This window comes from Micromys minutus (genome assembly GCF_963924665.1).
Source record: "Micromys minutus genome assembly, chromosome: 1".
NCBI lineage: Eukaryota > Metazoa > Chordata > Mammalia > Rodentia > Muridae > Micromys > Micromys minutus.
In genome coordinates this window covers 179,688,401-179,708,741 of record NC_137969.1, presented here as the reverse complement: position 1 = coordinate 179,708,741, position 20,341 = coordinate 179,688,401, and the positions used below count along the sequence as shown (strand labels likewise).

At 37.2% G+C, this 20,341-nt stretch overlaps 1 protein-coding gene across 1 annotated transcript; it reads right to left on the bottom strand.

Moving 5' to 3' along the window:
- Window positions 1-5,492: 5,492 nt before the first annotated feature.
- LOC308440089 (thymosin beta-10-like) lies at window positions 5,493-5,627 on the bottom strand (the record flags this gene model as incomplete). Its single annotated transcript, XM_080942029.1, has 1 exon — window positions 5,493-5,627. One exon carries the CDS (start codon window positions 5,625-5,627, stop codon window positions 5,493-5,495), a length of 135 nt encoding a protein of 44 aa, XP_080798155.1.
- Between the last annotated feature and the right edge of the window lie 14,714 nt (window positions 5,628-20,341).

The following is a 20,341-nucleotide window of genomic DNA, read 5'->3' as shown; positions in this document are numbered from 1 at the left end:
TCTACTGTGATTCCACAGGACTTTGCACTCACCTGTTGATTAAGCATTTTGACAATACAAAGTCTGCCAATCAATGAGTAGATGGTATATATTTATTAATTTGCAGCTTATTTGGTTTCATATGCAAGTATGTAAATTTTATGCTGTTGAGTGTGTTCTTATTTTACTAATATATTATCAAGCACAATTTTTATAGTGTATAGAATTGAGGCTGGTATTTACATGTTGATTTTTTTCCTGCTACTTTACTGAATTAATTTCATAGTTTTGGACAAGGTAGTATTTTCTGTATCAAATATCATATTATCTATAATAAAAACAACTTTTTCTTTTTCTTTTTGACTTTTATTCTCTTTCTCGTCTTACCGCTGTGGCTATCACCTCTACTACTGTGTTAAACAGAAGCGACTCACTCGTGCAGCATTATCTCCTTTCCATCTTGGAGGAAAAGCTGTCAGTGTTCTTCCCCTATTCCCAAACCCTTTGAGTGTGAAATTAGCTGCAAGTTTCTCATACATAGTTATGTTATGATCTTGTTGTGATTTATGTGTCTTCTAAATGTGTAAGAACTTTCATCATGAAAATGATTAAAAAGTGTTCAAATAATTCCATTAAGATGATCTTTTTCTCTTGCATTATAAGTGTGGTAAATTATACTTACTGATTTACATTATCGAGTTATCCTTTTACTGTGAGGATAAATCTTAATTAACCATGCTATAGATTTTTATTGTGGTACTTAATATTATTTGTTAGTACATTATTGAGTATTTTAGTATCTGTGTCTCATCATGGATATTAGCTGTTTTATTGAAGTTCCGTTGTTTGGGTTTGGTGTCATGGTATTGCTGACATCATGAAATGAATGCTGCCTCCGATTACTGGAAGAGTTTAAAAAGATTTTGACATTGATTCTTTAAATACTTCTGAGAGTTCATCAACAAAGGCACCTAGTCTATTTCTTTGAATAGATTTTTTGACAACTAATTTAAGTTCCTTACTTACCCTTGATACCTTCAGATTTTTCTACTTATCTTTTGTCATTATAATCTGAGTTGACACTGCACCACATAATAGCTAATGTATGATAAATGTAATATATTTGTTCATGGTTCTGAGTGCTAGAAAGTCCAGTGTCAGGGCTCTTTTGTCATAAAACACAGAAGACGCCACTTGAACAAAGGCAAAGAGAAGCCAAGAAATAAGTAAACATGTTGTAGTGAGAAATTTGGTTTCTTTAGCAACACAGAAACCTTATAAAATATGTTTTTATTTTAATTCCAGGTGTGGGATTTGGGGTTGCTTCAGATTGTCCACAGCAGCTGACTATGATTTGCCTCATGCTCTTGTAGGGGCATGGTTTTGCTAGTTGCAGATCGTTTCTGCAGCTGTGTGACATTTGAAATTCTGGGAACTTTTCAGAGGCAATATAAATGGTAGAACCCCAATAGAAGGGGCTGTTTGGCTGATTGGTGGTTGAATGCTTATTGGTTTTTATTTGTTGTGGTTTGGCAAGTAGTATTATGTGAAGAGACAAAAAGAAGACATTGGATATCCTTATGGCAACAATCAAATTTGCCCCAGAGAACTGGACACCCCTAGTCTGCAGGAAGTAGTCTAATGATATAGTTTTCCTCTATTAATCATTTTCTTCCTCCTAGCTAGTGTTATGGTATTGAAAGGGTAGAAGTAGAGGAGTAGGGAAGGGTGGAAGAAAAGCAACCCACAAAATAGCAAAATGAAAAGGTCTTGTTACAGCCCATTGTCTTGATAATGGCATAAAGCCATTTATTAAGATGTATGAAACATCTTAAGTATTAATACTCTTTCAATGGCAATTACATTTCAGTGTGAATTGTGAATGGGTGAACAGCCATTCTCATTAAATCATACTTTCTTCTTCATAGCGTTTTGATAATTGCAATGTGTTTAGAAAACTTCCCATGTCTTTTATTGTGGATTAATGTTAAAGTGATATATGATTGGACAGTGCAGAGATAGACAGGGAAAGAGGCTGGAGGAGAGGAAGAGGATGCAGGAGGCAGGATTGGTGGAGGAGGAGATGGAAGCAGATGTGTATGTTCCTCTTGGCACATGTATAGCTTGATGAGGTTATCCCGATTATTTCTAAGGGTTTCTATGAGTCTAATTAATCTTTTCTTAATCGGCAGTTTGTATCTTTGGCCACTGCGTGTAAGCTTATTGTGTAGAGAGCTTGTGGATTGATAATTTAACATATAAACCTGTTTGATAAGTTAATAGTTGTGGAGTTGTGCTTGTACAGGGTGGTGGAGGAAAGGTTGTATCCACCTAGGACAGAAGCAACAGGGGCAGGGGAGTGAACCAAGCCTGAGTTCTTAGAGGCAACCTAGAGCCACCATGTTAGAGATTCCCACAGTGCTATTGTGCCTGTGGGAGCCAGCACTAGCGCAGAATATAAGGTTAAGCAAATTTTTATTATTTACTGCATCATTTTATGCTATCTAATATTTTGATATATCATTCACAGCAGCTCTGTGATGTTCTACATGTCTGTGACACAAATTCTAGTGTTCCTTTTTCATGCTTGTTTTTTTTTAATTTGTTTGCTAGTCTTTTATTCTTAAAGGAGCTAAAGATTTGTCTTTTATCTCTTTAACAAATCAGCTCTTATTTTACTCGATCTTTTCTATTTTTCTCTGTGTTGTTCCTTACTGATGTTACCATTATTTACTGATTAAATATGTCAAAATATATCCTCTTCTACATCTAGATCTTTAAGCTATTTCCTTTATGCTTTTTAATGAGGCTCATCATTTCATCTTGTAACTATTTTTGCTGTACCTCCTAATTTGTGAGATTTTGAATGTCTGTTTTGTTTGAAGGAGGGAACAAGATGATTGTGTGATGTGGAGGACTAGAGGGGGACCCAGGAGGGAGAAAAGAGAGGGAGAAAATAAGGGTGGCAGTATCAGGAACTAGAAGAGATGTGAGAGAGGTACAGAGGATCAGGAAATAAAACAAAAATATGCAGCAGGGAGGATGAGCAACTGGAGCTAGCCACTGGAGGATCCCAGACACCAGGAAAACATGAGGCTCCCATAACCCAGTGGGGATGACTTTAGCCGAAATGCACAGAGAAGAAAGAGAGAACCTGTTGAGACCACCTCCAGGAGATAGGCAAGGCCCCTGGTCGAGGGTCACGGACACCCACCCATCTCAAAAATTTTAACTCGGAAATGTTCCTGTTTAAAGAAAGAACAGGGATTTAAAAAAATGGAACAGAGACTGAAGAAAGGGCCAATCGAGGACTGCCCCAACTTGTGGATCCATTATGTCTGCAGACACCAAACCCAACACTGTTGCTGTAGTCAAGAGGCTTTTGCTGACAGGAACCTAGAATGGCAGTTCCTTAGCAGGTCTGGCCAGCAACTAACCAATGCAGATGTGGATTCTTGGAGCCAGTCATCAGAAGGACCTCAGGGAACTTGGTAGGGGAGCTAGCAAAAGGACTGAACAAGCACTGGGGGATTGAACCTTATTGGAAGAACTAAATAGGCTGGCCTGACTACGTAGTTCTTTAGACCACAAACTAAGGAGTATACGGAGAGGGATCCATGGCTCTAAACACATATGTAGCAGAGGATGGGTGGGTGAGAGAACCTTCAGAGAGGCAAAGTAGAGGGGGAGGGCAGATATAGGATGGGGGCTGGTGGAGGGTGTAACCGGAAGTAGGATATCATTTGAGATGTAAGCAAATGGAATGATAAACAAAATAAAAATCAAAAATTATATTTAATTGCTTAAAAAGGCCTTTTAAATTTTCCCATTGGGCCTGGGGAGACTCTCAGTAGGTAGAAACATTGTATACAGACCTGATGACTTGTGTCTTAAGTTCATTCCCTGAATCCCACAAGTTAGCCAGATTGTGACTTTTTAGACCTGTTTTCTGAACTCTACCCACAACCCCTAGCATATAAACAGCTGCACTCACACACACATAGAATACATTAAAAAATAAAAAATTTTAATTTTACTCTTGATTTCTTCCTTGACCTATTGAAAGTTAAAGAACCTGTGCAAAAATCTTCACTTGAGAATTTTCCATATTTTGTTGTTGTTCAGTTTCCTTTTCTGATACAATAAGTTTGAAAAATACTTCATATAGTTTCAAAGTTCTAAATTTGTTAAGAATTATTTTCTTGCCTACTGCATGGTCTATCTTGAGTTTTCCACGTGTATTCAGTAAGAATGTACTTCCTGCTATGGCTGGAAGGCTCTTTGGTTTTAGTCTTTTGAACTAATGTTTCTTTCATGTGATAAAAGTTTAGTTTTGCTCTTCTCTTGGCTTCTGTTTGCACGCAATGCTTTGGTCCATCCTTTACATTCAGCTTGTGTGCATCTGTAAAGCCAGTCAGTTGAGGCTTCGTCTATTACTATGTATTGTAATACTAAGTACAAGCCCCTAAGACCTGGCTGCCCCAGAAATGAGAGTCCACATGTAGACACAACTGTTGACACTATATGACCTTGAATGAAGTTATTTCTGATTGGTGGATAAAAATTCGAACAGCCAATAGCTGGGCAGAAGAGACATGGGAGGGGTTTAGGGTTCCCTTGGCTTGGGGCCAGAGAAAAACCACAAGGGTGAGGAGGAGAAGGTGGAAAGAGGAAAAAGCCACCATGGGTTAGGTGAGTCATAAAATAATGGCCATGTGGGTCAGCTAATTGGAGTTAAGAGCAGCCCAGACATAACAGAGCAAATTATATAATGGGATTATGGCTGGAAAATAGACATAATGACATAGAGGATACATATCTGCCAAGGTCTTGTGACAATTAAGGCTTAGTATAAATATAAAGGGTGTGTATGTCTTGTATCTGGGAACTAAATGGTTAAAGAGATATGGGAACCCTGGATTGGAATAAATATTTCTACAACAGTCAGTCTCAAAATTACTGTTGAGTCTTCTTTATTTAAAAACTCTGAAAGCTAACTCTATACCTTTCAATTAAAGAAATCAATCCATTTACATGTACTTATTGATGGCATAGTTTTGTAAGCGCCATTTTATAGTTGTTTTCAACTTATTTTGTATTTCCTTAGGATTTTTCTTCTCTTGCTAGTTTCCTTTGTGATTTGATGACATTTTATAGTGTAATACTTTGACTGCTTTGTTTTTTTCTTTCTTTTTTCTTTTTCTTTTTCTTTCTTTCTTTTTTTTTTTTTTTTTTTTTTTTTTTTTTTTTTGCCACTAGCTGTGTGTTTTATTTTCATCAGTCATACAAATAATTTTCTATACTATCCCAGGGAAAACCGGTGAAATTTAGCAGTCCGATTCGTGTGTGGGTCCCCTTCAGAGACCCATGGGCTGGTGGCATCCACACAGAGTACCCGGGTTAACAGTGCAGCTTGTGGCTCGCGACCACCTTGCAGGTGGCTCTTCCTCCACAAGGGGCTTTTGGAGATGACGCGGTGGGGTGGGGTGGGGTGGGGAAATCTTCCTAGGCTTTCAGGAGATTTCACTCCTCTTTTCCTGTTCAGTGGTCTCTTTGGTCTGCCGGGTGTTCTTCTCCTGCGTCTCGGTTTTCTTCAGCTTGGCCTTATCGAAGCTGGTGATTTCCCCCATGTCTGGCTTGTCTGCCATTTTTTTACAACTCGTGGATTCTTGTTCCGAGCTCACACTCCAGATGCTCCCACTCGCGTTGCTGCTGCAAAAGCATATTTTGTTCTTCTATAGGAGTTTTCTTTTGGTTACTATAAGGCTCACATATAATGTCTTGTAATTTTCATAGTCTTCTTTATCCCTAACCACTTTCCTTTGATCATTTACAACATTTTTACACATTTGAATACTGTACTCAAAACGCTATAATTAACATCATTTATAAGACTAGGCATTCATAAATCATAACTATAGTTAACGTAAAGTAATATTTTTAAATTTTTTTACCTAGAAATTGTTTTTATACACCACCATGTGTTATTAGCTATTATAATGTATGCTCATATTCTATGAAGGCTGAACATTAGCATCCTTCATTTTACTCAAAAGATCATTTCCCCTGAGCATTTTTGTCATCATGATATAATATTAATAAACCCTTTGAATATTTTTGTTGTAGTGTTTATTTATTTATATTTACATATGTGTACCTGTAACTAGGTAAGACCACTAATGAAGGAACAGGAGTACCAAACCAACCACAAAACCTTTGATCTAAAATTTGTCCTGCCTACAAGATGTGCAGGGGTAAAGACAGAGCACAAATTAAGGGAATAGCCAACCAATGACTTGTAGAGCTTGAGACCTGTGCCATGAGAGGCCGTCCACCCGACACTGTTAGCAATACTCTGCTATACTTGCAGACAGGAGCCTAGCATAACCATCACGGGAAAGGCTTCACACTGCAGTGAATGGAAACAGATGTAGAGACTCACAACCAAACATTAGGGGGCGTTTGGGAATTATGTGAAAGAGGGGTGGAAGAATCATAGGAACCAGAGGGCTCAAGGACACCACAAGAAAACCTTCAGAATCAACTCACCTCGGTTCATGGTGCCTCACAAAGACTGGACTGCCAACCAGAGAGCATGCATGACCTAAACTAGGCCATCTGTGCATAATGTAAAAGTACACACCTTTGTCTTCATGTGAGATGATTTGTGTTAAAACTGTTGTGTCAACAGTTGGGGATATGTTTTCAGTATGTATGCTACTTAACAAACTCTGAAATCATAGTGTTCTCATATCTTCTTAACCTTTACATTTTAGGAACTGAGAGACTAAAAGATCACCTCCAAGATGAGGGTCTTGCTCCACGTGATGAAAGTGTAGCCTCCTATAGAAATTATTGAGTCCTGACAGCAACAAGGGCATTTTAGACTACTTGTAGAGATAGAGCTGAGATGATGACTAAAGAAAAGCATATTGACTAATGGCTTATCTAACTTTTATAAAAAGAAGCTTAACTTACATTATAAAATAAAATAAATTTAGGCAACCCTGAAAATTTTAGATTAACATGACCAGTTAATTGTAAGCAATAACATGCAATGAATACAAATCAAAAGAACATGTTAACAATATGTATTTAGATAAGTTGACTGAAGTTCATTTTTATTAATTAATAATAAATTAATTAATTTTACAGCCAAAACCCTCCCCCCCTTTCCAGCATGCTGGACTCTTAACAGCAGGAGCAGGGTCTATCTCTGACTCTACTGCCTGCCTTTGGGATCCTTTTACCTAACTGGGATTTCTTGTCTAGCTTTAATATGAGATATGCCTAGTCTTACTGCAACTTGATATGTCAAATCTGGTTAATATCCATAGGAGGCCTACCCTTTTCTGAAGAGAAAGGAAGAAGTGGAGGAGCAGAGGGAGAGGAGGAGAAGAGAAAGAACTGAGAAGAGAGTAGAGAGAAGACTATGGTCATGGTAAAAAGTAAGTAAGTCAATTAATTAATCTGTAAAATGTTTTCTAAATAAAACAAAATCTTAGAAATGGAATCTTCCCATGGTGACGGCTATTGGCTGTCCTCTTGACTACATTTGGAATTAACCAAATTCAAATTTGGAGAGCATACCTGTGCAAGAAATTTTGCTTAACTGAAGTAGGAAGATCCATCTCTAATCCACATCTTGAGATGGGAAGACATAAACGTTTAATCTGGGCCACACCTCTGCTGGAAGCCTATATTGGGCCATGGAAGATGGAGGAAGAGTCTGTGCTTTGCCTGCTTGCTGTTGCCTTACTAGCCAGTGCATTCCTTCACGGGCATTAAAGCCTATTTCTTTGAGATTCCAGCATCTACTGGAAGATCAACTGACACCTCCAGCCTCATGGACTGAGCAGCTTCTGGATTTTTGGACTTTCTGTTCACAGTTAGCCATTGTTGGATTATATGGATTATAACCTGTAAGACATTCTAATAAATCCCCATGTGTGTTTGTATGTGTGCATGTGTGTGTGTGTGCGTATAGGTGTCTGTGTGTATGTATGTATATACGGAGAGAAAGAGATTTTTATTGTATAAATTTTGTTTCTCTAGAAAACTCTTACTAATACATGCATCTAGAAATGAAGGTTGTTGCTTTATAAACTCATCTACTTAGTAATCAAAATAAATATAGACTAACATATTAAAATGTATTCAAATTAGGCCTTAGTATATATTGGTATTGGTATAGATAATAGGAAAACACACAGTCTACTATAGGTATACTAAGAATATCCAGAGAGAAGGGAGGTAAGAGAGGGAGTGAGAGGGAGACGAAGACAGATAGAGAGCCAGAAATCTCTCCAGCAGTGAATGCCATTTTCAGCCAACCCTCTCCTGACACTTTCTATGTTCGAATAAGATTCTGATTCTGCTCTGTGTGAGAACATAAGTTGATTAGAAGGACCTAAACTTAAAAACACACCTTGTCTTGACAAAGGAAACTACTCTTTCTAATTCTGTCACATGATTTCCAGGATCAGAATTTACGGAGGCCTGAAGTTACTTGCTGTGACTGACACTATTTGATCTTTTAAGCCACAGCTCTGCAAAGCTGAAAATAATCAGTCAGGTAGAATTCACATTGATATTTTATCCCTTCAATGAAATTCATTGTGTAGTAGCATATGTTTAAGAGAATGTGTGATTTTTATTGCAGGTCAGAAAGGCCACTCTTCTAACTCGTGATTTGTACTGCAACTGAACAGAAAGTTCACTAGAAGATGCCAAACTGGGGGTGGAAGGTTCCAGTATTCAACTCATGTTCCAGGGCGCTATGCATGCAACAATAAAGTAATAAAAATGAAAACATTCCATGTAGATAGAGACAGCCTTCCGTCCAGGGCCATTACTGTTTCATTTAGAGGTCCTTGGTCACATTCCCTCCAGGCCAGAATGACTGAGTAACGGTGCTTTGTGAAGTGCATAAACCATTTGCAAACTCAGGGGGAATATCAAATATTTTTCACTTGCCAAGAAGTTAATCAGTCAAGCACAGATCCTGGCTCAATGCAATTTATAGAACACCTGCCACATTAGAAGTGCTGCAAGCAGCCAGGTGGTGGACTGGAATGGCAACACTGCCCTCAAGGTGCATATAATCAGAAGAAAGAGGCCACTAAAGGTTATGAAGGCTCCTGCTTTATAGCACCTCACATATGTTTACAAAGGATGATCGAGGCATGCCTTACACACAATGGGATGTCTACTAACAAATCCGTTTGGATATAACATCTGTTCTAAGGACCTGTGGTGCATAATCAGATCAGTTACAATGTAGGCATGAGGGAATGTGTGAGTATCCAGAAGCAGGTCACCTTTTCTTATTGAAAATAGTTTAGGGAAGACGTAAGATTTCTTAATAAATGGGTAAGAAACCACTACAAGTCTTTATAATTAGTACAGAAAGCTGAGTTGTGGCTTTGGAAAATGAGTTCTGTGGCAATTTATAATAATTAAGTAATGAGTAGTTAACCTTCCATGTCAAAGTGTCACCTTGGGGCTGAAGATATGGTTCAGTAGCCAAGAGTTATATATTGTTCTTTCAGAGGACTGGGGTTAAATTTTCAGTGGCCACATGGTGGCTCACAACCATCTTTGAATACAATATTAATGGATGCCTTCTCACCATCACAGGTATCACACATGCATATAATGCACATACATACATACATACACACTTACAAAGCATTGTTATACATAAAAATTAAATATAAATATTGGAAATAAGGGCTCAGTAGTTAACAGCAATGAGGACCCGGGTTTGGTTCCCTGCACCATGTCAGCTCACAATTGTCTGTAATTCCTGTCCTAGGGGATCTGACATCCTCACACAGACCCTCATGCAGGAAAACCACCAAAGTACATAAAAAAACAAATAAAATTTTTAAAATAAATTAATTGTAAAATAATCTAGAACAATTAGCATGAAGAATTTGAACAGGCATGTATATTAATAAATACTTGAAAAAGTCTCTTTTGCCTTCTGCCTGTGGGACAGATGACTAGAAAGTGTGCTAGCCTTTCATTGAAATGTACAAAATAAAGCTATTTCTGCAGGTAGAGGTATACATGTGTTGATAAAAATAAGTTTAGGTAGTATAAGGTTTTATCATAGTTAATGCTACTAGGTTTATATTGTGCTGGCTTTACACAAGAGCAAGACTCTCTACCATTCTATACTTCAGTAAGCAGTGTAAAGATTTTTAGTTTAATTTATTTGAAATTATATATAGTTACATCATTATCCCTTCTCTTCCTTTCTCCCATAGACCCTAATTCTCTTGTTCACATTCAATTTCATGACCCTTTTTTTTTTCAGTTGCTATTGCATATATGGGTTTTCTCATTCTTTAATTGTCTAATTTCTCAATACGTAGACACAACCTGCTTGGTCTGTATATTGTTACTTGTGAGTGAATGTTTTGAGGATGACCATTTCGTTTTGGATAACTTGTTTGCTCTTCCTTCATGAAAGACTGTTCCTCCTACTCTTAGCATGCCTCATTTGCCTGTAGTTCTTTGACACTGAAGTCTCCTGAAGGACAAAAGATATGCAAAGGGCCAATCTACTCTAGGAGTTTGTGTTGAGTAATAAAGTAAGTCAGCACTCATTTCAAGTGTCAAGTTAGATGGCAAGAATTTAATAGAACGTAGAATGGTTCAGGCCCTCTAGTGCTAACGTATTCCAGGGAGATGTAAAGAAACACTGGTCATTCTACATGGAGAGGACACTGGCAGACTGAGGGAGTCTGTCAGAGTCCAGTTTAATGAACCACTGGCTGACACAAAATCAGCTACATTACTGATTATCCTCAACTATATTACTGAAAAGTCTTCCTTGCAGGTCAGATGACTTTGACTCAACATGGCAATGGTCATCTGTAGAGAGAATCTCTTATAAGCATCACCTGTCAATAAAAAAGACCAATGAGCTGAGGCAGGAAATAGAAGGTGAGACACTGGCAGAGAAAGAGGAGATTCTGGGACATAGTAAGAGAATAAAAGAAGATGGAGAGAGGGGGAAGGAGGATCTAGGAGACTGATATAAACCAGAAGGTAGATGAACTTAGGGAGATGCTGAGGAGATGCAAAGGAAGACAGCAGCCTGGACTGAAAAGAGGTCCAACCAAACAAAAGACATAGAATAGTTTTAATGGGTTAAATAAATTAAGAGCTAGTCAGGGAATGAAACAAAACTTACAGCCTAGGCTTTGAGTAACAAATTAATAGTCTTAAAGCCATTGCTGTTGGGAACTAAATGGTCAGGAGAAATTTCTTTTACAATCATCTCCAGTATATAAAAATACCTACGTGGCACTCTACTAATCCATTTAACTTCTGCTGCAATTGGCCCTGAACCATGTGAGAAGTGATATAGCTATATTGGATGTTCCCTCGTTAAAGGTCTGCCCGCACCATAGCAACAATATAGATGACATTAACTGGCAATTACTCTGAAAAGTTTGACCAGCCGCCTATCTCTATAGTAATAACACTCCATAAAGAATTTGCTTCCTCTGTGGCTGATGGCAACAGTCATCTGCTGGCATAAACACAACTGTTTAAAGATACTTGGCAAGTCTGTTTAACAAATAGGAGAATGTTCCCTGCTATGGCCAATACTTCCCCAGCCACAAATGTCAGCTCAAAGTTATAGGACCAAGCACTGGGTTTCTCCCATGCAGTGCTCCTTACATTCAATCATAGTATAGTTAGCTGCACTGAAGACATCCTCAACACAGGTACACCCATAAAGCAATGTGTCTGGGGTTCTGGTCCATGGCCAAGTGGGAACACTCCCTTGCTGCCTGCAAAGTTTCTTCTAGAGCTGTGAATCAGCAGGAAAGAACTTTACATCTCAGTTTGTTTGATTCCTCAGTGTTTTGCAACCAAAGAAGCAGAGTCTTCAGTATCAGAGTAGTGCTGAAATCCTGTGTAGTGCAGCAGTTTCAGAAGCCTTCAGACCTAAGAACTAAATAACCCTACAGAAAGTTAACCTGCCACAGGGATTTAGAACCCAAAGCTCCGTGTCTTGGCTAGAAATAGGGTTCCTAAAACCCCCACGAAGTGACTTCATTTAAGCTCCATAGCTGATGCTTTCATTGTTCTTTCATATGCTTTACAAACCTACAAGATGCCCAAAAATACTAGATTACAATGCAACCTTTCTGCATATGGTGGCCAGGATCTATGAACTTTCAGTGCCATCTGTCTCAAGCAAATGTGAAGATGTTTTAGGAGTCAGTAACTAAGGAACAAAAATCACTTAGCAGGTTAATGTGGCATGAAAGCATCTTATTTCTTGCATTAATTTTCCTACCAAAATACCAATATGCATGTAGTGTCATGGATGGGGTTCATCTTCCTATGTGGGCCTTTAAAATTTATCAGTTTCCTTCATAATCTATCCTTATCCTTGACTATACGCATCTAGCTGCTGAAAGAGGTCTTGGACAGAACAACTAAACCACTTCATAGGTTTCCATTTTGTCCAACCATTCATGACAACCTCTAGAGTTTGCAGAATGTTCACTCTTGTGATCTTTTCTTTCAGGGAAGAAATACAAAGTAAACTCTCTGGACACGTACATCTCCATTATCAGAACAACAAGCTTTTTTTTTTTTTTTTTTTTTTTTTTTTTGCTTGTACTGCTCTTTCTCCATATTCACCAACCAATGCTGAGTGCTTCTGGGGCTTCCTTAAACTCAAAATAACTTTGACTACAGCATCCAAAGGTCAAGTGCTTGCATGCTAGCTGGGACCAATAGATGGAATTGAGTTTGAACACTTTGGTTGCCTGACATAGGGCATGCCACATCTACAGGCAAACTTGGTCATCCTGCAAGGGAGTCTATTGAGTAGTTCCGCCATACAAGATTCCTTTCTCCACATTAGGACCCCGTGGTGACCATTCCCAACTTGCTGTACACTATAATAATATCAGCATTTGTTCAGGTTTTAAACTTTCAGGCTCTACATTTGATTTTTGTGGTTTTTTTTTTTTTTTTTTTTTTTTTTTTTTTTTTTTTTTTTGTGCCATGAAGAGACACCATGATCAAGGCAACGTTTATAAAGGAAAACCTTGAATTGTGGCTGGCTTACACTTTCACTGGTTTGTTGGTGGGAAGCATGGCATCATGCAGGTAGACATAGTGCTGGAGAAGTGGAGAGTTCTACATCTTGATCTGGAGGCAGTCAGGGGGAGACTGGAATTATACACTGGTCAGAACTTAATTTCAAAGAGACCTCAAATCCCACCTCCACAGTGACATACTTCCTTGAACCAGGCCACACCTACTTCAATAAGGCCACGCCTCCACAGAGTGTCACTCCCCATGACCAAGCATTCAAACACTTGAAAAACAAGTCTTTTGTAGGCAAACAAATAGCAACTAATACAGCCTGTTAATATAGTGATTGTAAATTTTGTAGAAAAGAGCCACATGCACCACAATGTTTATAACAGCCCTATTTATAATAGCAAGAGGCTGGAAAGAACCCAGATGTCCTTCAGTAGATGAATGGATACAAAATTGTGGTATATTTACACAATGGAGTAGTACTCAGCTATTAGTAGTACTTTATGAAATTCCTAGGAAAATGGATGCATCTAGAGAATATCTTTCTGAGTGAAACAACCCAGTCACAAAAGAACAGACAAATATGCAGTCACTGATAATTGGATACTAGCCTCAGAAAGATCTGAATACCCCAGAAACAACTCACAGGCCATATGAAGTTCAAGAAAAATAAAGGTCAAAAAGTGAAAGTCTCAGTCCTTCTTAGGAAAAAAATTATAGCACCTCTCAGAGTGTGTACACCTGGACCTTAAATCATTAATAATCCAAGGGCTAAGCATATAGGCTTGTGGCAATTTTTTTGTTATGAAAAATTATTATGCTTAATCTATATACACCAATAATACTGACTGTTTCCATGTTATGTTCTGTTCTACATGTACTTTATGCTTATGATAACTAGTAAGATTTCAATGCATACTATCAATCCTCTAAAAGAATTAAGTATTTTCAAAATTATATTCATATAGTTTTGTGCAAAAATGCATTTGAAAATCTGTACATGTATCTCTCTTTTTAAAATAAAGTTATAAGAAAAAAATGAACTGTTGTTTAAAAAAAGGAGATAACAGAAGAAAAAGAATCCCAACTTCTACAGAAGAATTGAGACTAAAAAAATAGCTTATTTAATTAAAAATAAAACTATCTTACTAATGTTTCAGAAGAGTAAGAAAAAATAAATTGGTAACTTTAATATTTTTGTTTTAGGAACATGTTACTTTACTTTTCCAAGACTCTATTATTTAAAGCATGATCCAGCTATATCACTCTTGGAGATACACACAAAAGATTCCACATCCTACTCTGTAGATTCCTGCCTATTTATGTTCAATGTTGCTGCATTCATAATAGCCATGGGATGCAAACATTTGAAATGTTCCTCAACTGCAGAGTGGATAATGAAATAAGACACAGTTCTACAGTCAAAACTAGGAACACACACACGATGGAAAACACTGAGAAATCAAGCTGGTACTGAACTGGGTGCTTCATTCCAACTGACTAACATTCAAAGTTCTATGCATGATTCTGGAGAAATACAGTAATCATCAGCTTTACTCAGCTATGAACCCCGTGAGCTACAGTAATTAGTGATAATACCAAGTAGCGCAACAGTAGCCAGAATATGATGGGAGTAACCATCCAATTTATGATTATGTTTAAGGAATATTTCACAAACTAAAATTCATATCTGCTAACATTATCAGGGCCAAGAACCCTTGGCTAGACAGGTCATAGTCTCTAGAGGAGAAACTGCTTCTATTGTTCTGATAAATATAGTATTATTTTCAAACTTGTTGTATTATGACATTTATACATATTTGTGGGATATATTATAGTAAATATATCTATATATTCATATATGCATGAATCAAAATCAGAGCAATATCATTTTTCATCTTTTCAAACATTAAAGATATTATTTTAGGAGTTGGTCTGTGCATCTGCTTTTAACCTAATTCTCTTATTTTGCTATTATAGTTTCTATGGCTTTGTAGTAAATTTGAAGTCAAATATCACATTTTGGTTTATGTTGATATAGATCTCACATTACATGTAAGTTTGTAACTTGAAAGATTTTAAAATGATCATATTAGTTTTAGTTGTGGCTTTCAATATAATGAATACCAATGTGAAAAATATCAATTCCATATTGTCTTTAGCGATTCATTAAATTCTTTAGAATTCTTATTAAATTATCTAAGATATTTATAATATATAACCATATCAATAACAGATAAGTCTTTTTTAGAATTTTTATATCTAATTTCCTTCCCCCAAGCAATTATGACATGATAAAAGGTGGTGGTGCAAGCAGAAATTTTCTAATTTTCTTGAAATTACTAAATATTTCTTTATTTTTTAGTATCTCATATTAGATTAATGCTGATTTAAGTGAGGGTGTGTATACACATGTGAGTGCATATACATATGCACAAATATATTTATATAATTAGGAAATCTTCAAGGATTAATCAGAATTGTTTAATAATTTTTATAATGATAGTTTCTCTCTTAACCTATTTAAATGTTGCTTTATAATAATGTGCACTCTAATATTGAAATATCCTTCCTTTCTTAAAATATGCATTTTTACCTTTCAATATTATTTGTAGATTATGTTGGGTTTTAATATTTTTCTACCATTTTCAGGAAAGTAGGTGGTATAGTTCTAGACTGGATTCTTGATACCTAGGGAGGACATAGACTGTTACTCCATTTCAAAGGTAGGAAATGCTGGTACTTTACGTAACCAGTGGACAGGCAAAATTATCTTCTTTCAGGAGAAGATCAAGTTTCTGTTCTACTCCACTGACTCAATTAGATGCCCAATTAAGAGAGGTTTTCTTCTGTATGGATTTCAGCAATCAGAACCTTAGTCGAATTTAAATAGACTTTTGCCTAACTTACCTGAATTAGTTTGTCATTAAAGTCTGGATACTCTGTCTTGGACTAGTCATCACAAAGTTTTCACAACTCCGTAGGGTTTTTTTGTTGTTGTTATTATTGTTTATTTATCCTAAAAGAGAGAATTTGGGTGAAGACTGTATTCCTGCATTTCTCATACAAAGTTCTCAACCTCTTTTCTACATAAATCTAAGCAAGCCAAACTTTGTAGAGTATGTTTAAGGGGTTACCAAATTACTAGCTTGCTTGGAATGTCCATGGATCTTGAGTTGTCCCAGCTTCTTAGGTAACCACACATGGCCCTCAGCACCTCATGGAAGGAAAGCTACTTTTTACTTTGTGAGAGAAGCACTCTGTGGCAGCCTGAGGCTTTATTCACATGACCTCATTGTGGAACTGAACATCAGTGTTAAGACAGAGGGGAGGAATCTACTACTCTGAGGCTACTTAATAGCATGGTAGGGCATGGAGTTTCTCTTTTTGGATGTGGTACATAAAAGCTGTGGTAACAATTTTGCTGATTTGAGATGGTGAACCAACATGACTCAATAAGAGGATTTTTATAATTTACTTATGCATTTGTATAATAATAAGAAGGTCCAAAGGGCAGGTTGAAGAAACCACATCCTGCCTTTCCAAAACAAAATATCTGAGGACGGATGTTGCCAGTTGAATCTTGTTTGTGGAGTACATTAAAGTCAGAGTTAGTTGGAACCTAAATGTATAAAATGTCAAAGCAGAAGAAGTAAAAGAAAGCTGGTGCCCAAAGTCCAAAGTATAACCAAGTCCTGACTATAAGTTACATTTTCTGATTGCCATGAGAAAGGCAATTTAGGAGAGCTGGTTATAGTTTATAGAAATCAATAAACAATCTCTGGGGCTAAACATTTGATAGTTTGATGTGACTAAAGAAAATGGGGTGGCGATTAGACAGAGAAGACCAGGTTGGGTATGCTGCCAAGGGCCTTTTTTGTATAAAGATAGAATAAAGAGCCATTCTTGTGTTTAAGAGACAAGTTAGGGCAAAGAACAGCTCTAGAAACCCTCTCAAGAGAGTGGACAATGGAAAGCTTGAGATTTGATTATGATTATTTTAGTCCTATTTGTTTCATGTGTGTATGACCATGCACATTTGAATCGCATGTGTGAGCACAGGCATACATGTGCCAACTTTTTGTATGTGAGCACAGGCACACATGTGTAGATCCCAGAGGACTACTTTTGGAAGTCAATTCTGTCATTCCACCTTCTTGATGCAACCTTTATTGATGCTTTTCCTGTTTTATATCATGGGCCAACTGGTATGCAAGCATCAGGACAATCTTGCCTGTTTCCCATTTTGCTATCACAGTTCTGGCATTACAAATGTGGACCACATTTTTTTGGCATTTGTTTTGTTTTGTTTTGTTTTTATGTTGGCTCCAGTGATGTCACTCAAGTTGTGAAGCCTGTGAAACTAGTGCTGTTAGTTTCACTAACAGTGAAACTAGTAGTGTGGCAACATGCAGGCAGACATGGTGCTAGAGAAGGAGCCAAGAATTCTACATCTGGTTCTGCAGGCAACAGCAAGAGACAGCGAGCCACTGGGCCTGGCTTGATCTTCTGAAATCTCAAAACATGTGACACATTTCCTCCAACAAGGCCACAACTACTTGAACAATGACACACCTCCAATAGCTACTCCCCATGAGCCTAAGGAGGCCATTTTCACTCAAGCCACACCATTCTCTCAGTCACTTCCTGGCCTGGGAACATATTTTTTAAGACTTAAATATTGAAGATACACTCAGGACTAATTTGTGTAAAAATGAGAAAAAGTCTCAATATGTAGACATGGCTGCCTTGGAAATCAAAACTACAAAGACCAGGCTGGCCTCAAACTCACAGCAATCTTTTGCCTTTGTCTGCCCTCCCAGCACTGGGATTAAAGGTATGTGCTACCACTGTTTTTAGTCAGTCTAGAGACTTGTTGATGATGCAAATATTCTAATTATTTGGAGAAACTATTACATACACTATCAAATTGCATACCTGTCACCTAATGTCCATGTTGAATGAATGAATGAATGAATGAATGAGTGAGTGAATAAAATACTTTCAGAATCATAATGAACTCATGCTACATGATTTTGTAATCCCTTTCATTCTTTAAGTTACCAAATGATTCTTTGACACAAAGGAGTTCAAAATCTATACATTTTCTTGTACTTAGCTCTGGCTTATTGAAAAATATGGAATTGATTCTTAGTAAATACATTATAGCCTGAAGTTACATTGTAAAATGGGAGAGTTCAGTGACAATAATAATAAAATAATATTTTGTCTTAATAGTAATCATAATACATGTTGCAATATCAGTTAATAAGAACCAAAACAAAAGAACTTCTTCAGGCTAGAGTATGGTAGGGGTGCTCACAGAAACATGGCTCCATCTGTTCCACCTCCTCTTCCTGTCCCTTCTCTTTATCATATTATCCCTTCTCGATATTCTTTGGATCAAAAAGACAAATGGAATTCACTAATCAAATTCTTATAGTTAGTCATCTGTCTGCTCAGATAATTTATTTATTTTGGTGTCGGGAGATATCAGACAAGAAGATGTGATGCTATGCACTTGTTTCAGAAGATGAAGGAAAGGAAAAAAAAGTGTTTTTCTCTAAATAGAGTAGAATATACCATGGAGAGAAATATTATTCATATTCTAGTTTCTGTTTTTCTGAATAGACTTACAAGCAGAAAGAACTAGAGATGAGGACAGCAGATGCTTACCTAAAGGATTAGAGCTGTTGCCCTGGTGATGTCCGTAAACACTGTTTCTAAGTGATGGTTTGGATATCTCTAGAGTGAAATGAATTACAACTATGGGGTTAGAAGAAAAACTTTACAAGAGAACATCTCTAGGCTAGCTCTTCATTATTATACTGTGATTTTAATAAGAATAGATACCATTTCATGCATTAACTGTGCTGTCAGATAAATATTATGTTTAAAGATGACAAAAAATATACCATTTTTGAAACAGCTCAATTACTGACATTTCTTTAAAAGCTTAACTAGTAAAAGTACAATCATCAAAGCTATTCTTTCCATGAGAAATTCTATTCTTATTCTTAGTGATGTTCAAATAGAAAGTTTTAAGCATTCTGTTTAATAAAGGTAGCAGTAGTTATGAGCAGCCTTGCACATTGCTGCACGAGTCTTGTTGGTATTTTTTTTTAATCTTTAAAAAGTAATCAAAAACACATTGTGAGCTCAAGAGCTTTGGGTTAACACAGTAATGGCTCTAACCTTTAACACTGATGCAACTGTTCTGTCCTAACAGCTCTTTGTGAAAGGACACCAAATACTGAAGAAACTGCAAAGGTTAACAAAGTTAGCGGGCAAAATAAACTTGATACTGAGAATGAACTTTCACATGTAGCGAAAAAACAAACACTATTCTCTTAGCCTAACCATCAAAGGATGTTTAAGATGCCCATATGCCCTTCAGTGCTAAGGTTTCTACTCTTCTTAGGGAACAACTGTTTACACAAAGGGTTACCAAATTCATGGTGAGTCAGTTATTGCACACTCATAACTAATATATACTGCATCCTTTTAAAATAGCTGAAATCTCAGCACCACTAGGGTGGCATTTATATCTCAGAATGGGCCTAGCCTCAACTCATCTCTGTAATGTTAAAAGGGTTTTAACCCCTTTATAGATACCTGAGTACACTTGGGTTCTTTACACTTTTAGAAAGTTCAGGTGCACTGTATATCCTGAACTCATGGATACAATGAAGTGATGTGAAACCACCCATCTGTACTGCCACTCACACAATTTCAGAAGTGGTGATTTTTTTCTTTTGGTTTCGGTTTTGATTTTCATTAGACGGGGTCTTTCTATGTAGCACTGACTATTCTGGAACTCTCCATGTAGACCAGGCTGGACTCATGCTCACAGAGATCCACCTACCTCTGCCTCCCAAGCGCAGGGATTAAAGGAATGTGCCACCATGCCTGGCAGAAGTAGAAATGTTCTATTAGGTTATTCTTTAATTGCAGAAGTATATACAAACAAGTATATCTAAAGTTATTTTTCTCCACTCACACAATCTCACTTCAAAGAAGCAGCTCATCCCAAACCTGCTTTTGTCTGTTTGTTTGTTTGTTTGGTTCATGGACTTGGTTTGGTTTGCATATAGTTAGTTGGTTGGTTAGTTAGTTAGTTAGTTAGTTAGTTAGTTAGTTAGTTAGTTATGTGCATGAGTGTGCTGCCTGGTGTGTGCAAACGGAGCATGTGTGTGCCTGGTGCCTGCTGAAGTCAGAGGAGTATGCTGGATCCCTTGGAACTGGAGTTAAAAGACAGTTGTAGGTGCTGATAACA